Source organism: Oncorhynchus mykiss, chromosome 17, assembly GCF_013265735.2.
Source record: "Oncorhynchus mykiss isolate Arlee chromosome 17, USDA_OmykA_1.1, whole genome shotgun sequence".
NCBI lineage: Eukaryota > Metazoa > Chordata > Actinopteri > Salmoniformes > Salmonidae > Oncorhynchus > Oncorhynchus mykiss.
In genome coordinates, this window is record NC_048581.1 from 79,359,143 (window position 1) to 79,367,629 (window position 8,487).

Sequence of the window (8,487 nt, forward strand, 5' to 3'; positions counted from 1 at the left end):
GTACATGCATCAAATTAATTCATACCTGATCTACATTTATTTAACATGTACTATAAAGATTTAATTTCCCAAATCTGACATCGATCGACTTGTTTGGCGTGTCCTGGAACGTACCCATCAGTAATGCGCAGTACGGGTAAATTATGTTCGGGAACTCCACCATGTTTCATCGATAGCGCAAGGTTGTTGTTAGCCATATAGCTAGCTAGCATACCACTTGTTCGATTGTATTTACGCTGTGGTATATTTTTTGCATGACATTTAAACAGATCGGTCGTCAATTGTAAGGAAATACAAGAGGATCCAGTTGTATGTTTACACATTAGCCAGAGAGTTAAGTTAACTAGAGATAGCTGGACTAGCTAGCTAGGGTAGACTGTCAACAACAACCCTTCCCTGCTCTGTCAGGAATTAGGAGTCATCATAGCTACTAGCTAGCTACAGTAACAAGAGAGTGATTTACAACCACTAGATAGATACACAGCTACTGTAGGTCTTCAAAAAATACGTATCTTCAATTGAGCATTCACATTGTCTGAGAACGGAGTAAGAGATTGACGCAGTTGGAGTTGCTTTCTTTCTTTATTATACTACCTGAAGTTTAAAGTCCTTTTTACAACGTCTTCATGGGGATGAGTCGAATAGAGTGTATATTTTTTAGTGAGTTTCACCCCACACTGGGACCAAAGATTACTTACCAGGTAGGTGTACAATATGTTTCGACTGTTTTTGCAACGAGTGTCAAGCTAACTTTCTAATCAAATTGCATTTTATTTGTCACATGCTTCGTATACAACCTGGCGGGTAGACTAACAGTGAACTGCTTACTTACGGGTCCTTTTCCAACAATGCAGAGCTAAAGATAAGATCAAAAATAGAAATAGTGACGCAGTGAATAACGGGTAAATATAACATGGCTATATACAGTGGTGTAAAAATACTTTAATGTACTACCTAAGTAGTTTTTTTGTGGTATCTGTACTTTACTATTTATATTTTCTTTTTCAACTTTTACTTTGCTACAAAATAGTGTTCTTTTTACTCCAGACATTTTCCCGGACACCCAAAAGTACTCTCTACATTTTGAATGCTTAGCAGGACAGGAAAATGGTCCAATTCACACACGTATCAAGAAAACAACCCTGGTTATCCCTACTGCCCCTGATCTGGTAAACTCACTAAACACAAATGCTTGGTTTGTAAATGATGTCTGAGTCTTGGGGGGTCCCCTGGCTAACGATAAATACGTTTAAAAAAGAAAAACGGTGAAACGGTCCTCTGGTTTGCTTAATATAAGGAATTAGTAATTATTTATGCTTGTACTTTTAATACTTAAGTATATTTAAAACCAAAATCTTTTAGACTTTTACTCAAGTAGTATTTTACCGGGAAACTTTTACTTGAGTCATTTTCTATTAAGGTATCTTTACTTTTACTCAAGTATGACAATTGGGTATTTTTTCCACAACTGGCTATAAATAGGGTTTAGAAAATAACATGGCTATACAGGGAGTACAAGTACTAAGTCAATGTGCAGAGGCACAAAGTAATTGAGGTACCTATGTACTGTACTGTACATACAATGCATTCGGAAAGTATTCAGAACACTTGACTTTTAACACATTTTGTTATGTTACAGCCTTATTCTAAAATTGATTATTAACTGGGTGGTTCCAGCCCTGAATACTGATTGGCTGACAGCTGTGGTATATCAGACCGTATACCACGGGTGTGACACAACATTTATTTTTACTGCTCTAATCTAAGTAGGCAAGTCGGTTAAGAACAAATTCTTATTTACAATGACAGCCTACCAAAAGCAAAAGGCCTCCTGCGGGGACGGGGATTAAAACATGTATATATTCTCCCCCGATTTCTCAGTTTGGCCGGGCGGCCAGCATTAGGGAGAGTCTTGGTGGTTCCAAACTTCTTCCATTTAAGAATGATGGAGGCCACTGTGTTCTTGGGAACCTTCAATGCTGCAGAAATGTTTTGGTACCCTTCCCCAGATCTGTACCTCAACATGACCCTGTCTCGTAGCGCTATGTACAATTACTTCGACCTCATGGCTTGGATTTTACTCCGATATTTACCACAGGTGGACTCCAATCATGTTGTATAATCGTCTCAAGGATGATCAATGGAAACAGGATGCACTTGAGCTCAATTTCGAGTCTCATACCAAAGGGTCTCAATACTTATGTAAATAAGGTATCTGTTTTTTATTTTTAATACATTTGAAAACGTTTAGAAAAACCTGTTTTCGCTTTGTCGTTATGGGGTATTGTGTGTAGATGGATGAGTAATTGTTTTTATTGAATCCATTTTAGAATAAGGCTTTAACGTAACAAATGTGGAAAAAGTCAAGGGGTCTGAATACTTTCCGAATGCACTGTATAGGTAGGGGTAAAGTGACTATCAGCAGCTTATGTGGTAAGTGTGAGTGTGTGCGTTTCATCAGTTTGCGTGTGTGTGTTGGGGGTGTCAGTAAGTGTGTGTGGGTAGAGTCCAGTGTGTGCATAGTCAGGTAAATAAATGCAAGTAGTCCGGGTAGCCCTTTGATTAGCTGTTCAGAAGTCTTATGGCTTGGGGGTAGAAGCTGTTCAGGGTCCAGTTGGTTCCAGACTTGGTGGATTGGTACCGCTTTCTGTGCGGTAGCAGCTAGAACAGTCTGTGGCTTGGGAGGCTGGAGTCTGACACTTTTTTGGGCCTTCCTCTGACATCGCCTGGTATAGAGGTCCTGGATGGCACGAAGCTCAGCCCCAGTAATGTACTGGGCCGTACTCACTACTCTGTAGTGCCTTGCGGTCGGATGCCAAACAGTTGCCATACTGGTGATGCAGTTCGTCAAGATGCTCTCGATGGTGCAGCTGTAGAACTTTTTGAGGATTTGAGGGCCCATGCCAAGTAATTTCAGTCTCCTGAGGGGGAAGTGGCGTTGTCGTGCCCTCTTCACAATTGTGTTGGTGTGTCTGGACCATGATAGATCCTTAGTGATGTGGACACCGAGGAACTTGAAGCTCTCGACCCGCTCCACTACAGCCCTGCCGATGTGGATGGGAGCGTGCTCGTCCGTTTCCTGTAGTCCATGATCAGCTCCTTTGTCTTGCTGACATTAAGAGAGAGGTTGTTCTCCTGGAACCACACTGACAGGTCTCTGACCTCCTCCCTATAAGCTGTCTCATTGTTGTCGGTAATCAGGACTACCACCGTCGTGTTGTCGGCAAACTTAGTGATGATGTTGGAGTTGTGGGTGTACAGGAGGGGACTAAGCATGCACCTCTGAGGGGGCCCCTATGTTGAGGGTCAGCATGGCTGTGTTATTGCCTATCCTCACCACCTGGGGGTGGGCTGTCAGGAAGTCCAGGATCCAGTTTCAGAGGGAGGTGTTCAGTCCCAGAGTCCTTAGCTTAGTGATGAGCTTTGAGGGCACAATGGTGTTGAACACTGAGCTGTAGTCAATGAACAGCATTCTCACATACTGTAGGTGTTCCTTTTGTCCAGGTGGGAGAGGGCAATAAAGATTGTGTCATCTGTGGATCTTTTGGGGCTGTGTTCTATCTTTTCCCATCTTTCTATTGTGTTCTATCCTCTCCAGGTTCCAGAGGAGTACATATCCCGGGAGCTCTTTGACACAGTACAGGTGTACATCATTACCAAACCAGAACTGCAGAACAAACTCATAACTGTGTACGTACACTTGGGAATTTACATTAGGATATTCTTATTCATGGTCCAATTTAACAACAGGTCTTATTTTTCTCTCCTCTTGTGTCTGTTACTTGAACTAAGTGAATAATTTATTTGGGCTGCAATTTTTTCCTTTCCTGTGGCGGTCCTCACAAGAACCAGTTTCATCATAGCGCTTGATGGCTTTTGAAACTGCACATTTTCCGAATAGACTGACCTTCATGTCTTAAAGTAATGATGGACTGTCATTTCTCTTTGCTTATTTGAGCGGTTCTTGCCATAATATGGACTTGTCTTTGACTGATGTAGAACGGCCATGGGGAAGAAGTTAATTGGTTGTCCGGTGTGCATCGAGCACAAGAAGTACAGCCGTAATGCTCTGCTCTTTAACCTGGGCCTTGTATGCGATGCAAGGACCAAGACCTGTGCCCTTGAGCCAATTGTCAAGAAGCTGTCAGGGTACCTCACAACGCTGGAGGTAAAAGGATCTCCCTGGAGGCTAGTGCTCTTTTTCAAAACATCACAAGATCTGAATGTCTTATGGGATATATAGGTCAAAGTGTTAATATTTCTCTTTATTTTGCAGCTGGAGAGTGGGTTCATATCGAACGAGGAGAGCAAACAGAAACTGCTACCTATTATGTCCACCTTGTTAGAGGAGCTAAATGCTACCGGAGCCTGTACCTTACCCATCGGTATGTGTGCATTTGTACACAGCAATGTGTCAGATAGTCTTTTCTCTTTCTCTCACACACCATTCGTTTCCTCCCTCTTATTTAGATGAGTCCAATACAATCAACCTGAAGTTGATTGAGCAGCGCAGGGACCCTCTGATCGTGCAGGAGTACGACGTGCCTGTCTTCACTCAGTGCAAAGACCACTTCATCAAATCCCAGTGGGATCTCACCACTCAACAGGTAGGTCTTTCTGCCACACCGACAGTGGCTCACACAGATAGACCCACACCTCATCCTTACCAGAAGCGTACATACAGTGTGGCTGACATCCCATCAAGGGTTTCAGAGAAACAATGATTTGTCTATACAGTACCAGTCAAAAGTTTGGACACCTACTCATTCAAGGGTTTTTCTTTTGTACTATTAAAGCTGTCATCAAGGCAAAGGGTGGCTACTTTGAAGAATCTCAAATAGAAAATAGATTTAGATTTGTTTAACACTTTTTTTTTTGGTTACTACATGATTCCATATGTGCTATTTCATAGTTTTGATGTCTTCCCTATTATTCTACAATGTAGAAAATAGTACAAATAAAGAAAAACCCTTGAATTAGTAGGTGTGTCCAAATTTTGGACCAGTACTGTGCAATGTCATCATGCACCTGTCTCAGATTAAAGCGCTGATGAAAAATATGTTAGAAATGTGTTGAATTCTATTGTAGATCCTGGCCTACATTGATGGGTTCAGGCATATCCAGAAGATATCTGCAGAAGCGGATGTTGAACTTAATCTAGTCCGGATCGCCGTACAGAATTTACTGTGAGTGCTTTAAAACTGGTAATATGATGCAACAGATAATGAACCCATTGGAATAGATTCTAAGAGAACATTCTTTATGATGAAACAACATTTCCCTATGAAACCATGGAATGGATTCTAAGAGAACATTCTTTTTCACAGGTATTATGGTGTTGTAACCTTGGTATCAATATTTCAGGTAATGAAACCCTCAGTAACAATACCTTCTTCTGAAATGTGGTGTGTGTGTGTGTGTGTACAGTCCTGCTAACACACTGTATGTTGTGTCTCTCCAGTACTCCAATGTGTACTGCACAACCCCTACAGTCCAGAGCCTGATAGATGACAGGTCCATTCAGGAGGAGTGTCTCAACTATGTCACCAAGAAAGGTAACAGCCAGTTTGGAAGTTGTAGTCAGAACAAGTTAGAATTTGTTACAGTGAGTGTATGATAAGTTCTGCTGTCTGTGTGCTTCAGGACAGAAGAGAGCCTGTTTAAGGGATGTGTTCCAGCTGTACTGTGGTCTGACTCCAGGCACCACAGTTCGTGATCTTTGCTCCCGCTACTCACAGCAGCTGCAGAGGGTAGATGAGAGGTGAGTTATTAAGCATCCATGTTGACTCATGATGTTTATGTGGTTGACATGGACCTCAATGTCCATATTGATTTATTTATTTGTCAGGGACCATGTACAACATGCCATTGCACCAGATTTAGCTAGATAGCTAATCTTCATCTACGTGGAGAAGTGTAGAGAATAGTGTTGTTGATATCATGTGATGCTCAACAGGAGGCTGATCCAGTATGGACTGATGAAGGCTCTCATTCGCCGTCTGCAGAAGTATCCTGTTAAGGTGACACGAGACGAGAGGAGCCGCCCACCACGCCTTTACACTGGTTGCCATAGTTACGACGAAATCTGCTGCAAGACGGGTAGGTTAAGGCATTTATGATGACACATTACTGGTTTTATAGTGATGACGTGTTTAGGAAGATTAATCATTACAGAGGGCTGGATAAGTATTTTGAGAAATCGTTCTATACTCTGTAATCTCTCATGGCAGCGCCTTTCCCTGTATTTGCAGGAATGAGCTACAAAGAGCTGGACGAGCGCTTGGAGAATGACCCCAACATAATTGTGTGCTGGAAGTGATACCCTGGCTTAATCAGCAACCACACTCACTTTGATAGAGAAAGCCATCTCTCTAACAAAGACAGACAGACACGAGGTCCGATTGTACTGAAACAGAGGCCTCCTGCTCGTCTCTCATCTGACCCACACAACTGCCTGCTGTCCAGGAGACACAATGTGGATCAACCTCGGCCAAAGATGCCTTAGAAAAGTCAGTTTATCACTGTTGTTGTCTGTGGACTTCATCCGAAATGTTCTGGAAATTATCTGTGCATTCAAAGGCTGAGACATGTAGGAATTTATATACTACTAGTATGTCACCAATGTCACCTGTTATCATCCTCAGGTTTTTCCATACAGACTTTGAATCAATCATTGTGGGATAGTTTCATTCAGAACAATGAATGGAATAATTTAAAAAGACCACAAAAATGAGGAATGTGGCAGGTAGCCTAGCGGTTAAGAGCGTTGTGCCAGTTCAGAGAACATTCGCTAGTTCAAACTCTTGCGCCGACTAGGTTAAAAATCTGTTGATGTTCCCTTGAGCAAGGCACTTAATCCTAATTGATCCTATAAGTCGCTCTGAATAAGAACATCAGCTAAATGACTCAAATGTAAAATGTGCTTATTAATGTACCAAAAAATGATAATACCAACTCCTTGCAATAATAAAGATGCGTTGTTGATTTGAATGAAACACAGTCAGACAATGGGTATCTTGCTCACTTCACCTACAGAGCCTTCAGAAAGTATTTATACCCCTCAACTTATTCCACATTGTATTACAGCCTGAATTCAAAATGGATTCAATTGGTTTTGTTTCTCACCCATATACATGCTGTTTTTTCAATAAATTTGATAACATTTCCAAAAGCATGTTTCACTCCCGTTATGATACTCTTAACCCCATAATGTGAGTGAAAACATGTTTTTAGAAATGTTAGCTAACTTATTGAAAATTAAATGCAGAAATACAGTCTCTAATTTACAGAAGTATTCACACGCCTGATCTCAATACATGTTAGAATCATCTTTGGCAGTGATCACAGCTGTGTCTTTCTGGTTAAGTCTCTATGAGCTTTGCACACCTGGATTGTAGAATATTTGCACATGCTTAAAATAATTCTTCAAGCTCTGTCAAGTTGGTTGTTGATCATTGCTAGACAGCCATTTTCAAGTATTGCCATAGGTTTTCAAGCCAATTTAAGTCAAAACTGTAACTAGGCCACTCAGGAACATTCAACGTCGTCTTGGTAAGCAACTCCAGTGTATATTTGGCCTTGTGTTTTGTGTTATTTTTCTGCGGAAAGGTGAATTTGTCTCCCAGTGTCTGTTGGAAAGCAGACTGAACCAAGTATTCCTCTAGGATTTGTTTTTTTTTTTTATCCTAAAAAAGAGTATACTCATAACATGATGCAGCCACCACCATGTTTGAAAATATGAAGTGGATACTCAGTAATGTGTTGTGATGGATTTGCCCCAAACATAACACTTTGTATTCAAGACAAAGTTAATTTCTTTGGCACATTTTTTGCAGTTCTACTTTTGTGCCTTGTTGAAAACAGGATGCATGTTTTGGAATATGTTTATTCTGTACAGGCTTCCTTTTTACTCTGTCAATTAGTTTACTATTTTTGAATAACTACAATGCCGTTGATGCATCCTCAGTTTTCTCCTATCACAGCCATTAAACTTTGTAACGGTTTAAAAGTCACCATTGGCTTCATGGTGAAATCCCTGAGTGGTTTCCCTCCTCTCCGGAGTTAGGAAGGACGCCTGTATCTTTGTAGTGACTGCGTTCATTGATACACCATCCAAAGAGTAATGAATAACTTCATCATGCTCAAAGGAATATTCAATGTCTGCTTTTTTCATATGACCCATTTATCAATAGGTGCCCTTTTTTGCGAGGCATTGGAAAACCTCCCTGGTCTTTGTGGTTGAATCTGTTCACTGCTCGACAGATAATTGTACATGTGGGGTACAGAGATGAGGTAGTCATTCAAAAATCATGTTGAACACTATTATTACAGTCCATGTGACTTATTAAGCAAATGTTTAGTCCTGAACTTATTTAGGCTTGCCATTACAAAGGGTTTGAATAGTTGTTGACTCAAGACATTTCAGCTTTTCATTTTGTATTAATTTGTAAAAATGTTTAAAAACATATTTCCACGTTGACATAATGG

General features: G+C 40.9%; 1 protein-coding gene across 1 annotated transcript; it reads left to right on the plus strand.

The window, feature by feature from the left end:
• Positions 1-135: 135 nt before the first annotated feature.
• Positions 136-6,995, plus strand: nprl2 (NPR2 like, GATOR1 complex subunit). Its single transcript, XM_021569905.2, has 11 exons — positions 136-701; positions 3,599-3,690; positions 4,000-4,168; positions 4,277-4,385; positions 4,471-4,607; positions 5,089-5,186; positions 5,328-5,364; positions 5,462-5,555; positions 5,644-5,761; positions 5,957-6,099; positions 6,252-6,995. The coding sequence occupies exons 1-11, from the start codon at positions 627-629 to the stop codon at positions 6,317-6,319; spliced, it is 1,140 nt and encodes a 379-aa protein (XP_021425580.1). The 5' UTR covers positions 136-626; the 3' UTR covers positions 6,320-6,995.
• Positions 6,996-8,487: the final 1,492 nt, after the last annotated feature.

What these genes read in the sequence shown, in the direction of transcription:
- nprl2 (XM_021569905.2), top strand. Translation starts at nt 627, where the DNA reads ATGGGGATGAGTCGAATAGAGTGTATATTTTTTAGTGAGTTTCACCCC. An exon ending in ATCGCCGTACAGAATTTACT is followed by an intron (nt 5,187 to 5,327) that starts GTGAGTGCTTTA and finishes TCTTTTTCACAG; the next exon opens with GTATTATGGTGTTGTAACCT. An exon ending in CCTTGGTATCAATATTTCAG is followed by an intron (nt 5,365 to 5,461) that starts GTAATGAAACCC and finishes GTGTCTCTCCAG; the next exon opens with TACTCCAATGTGTACTGCAC.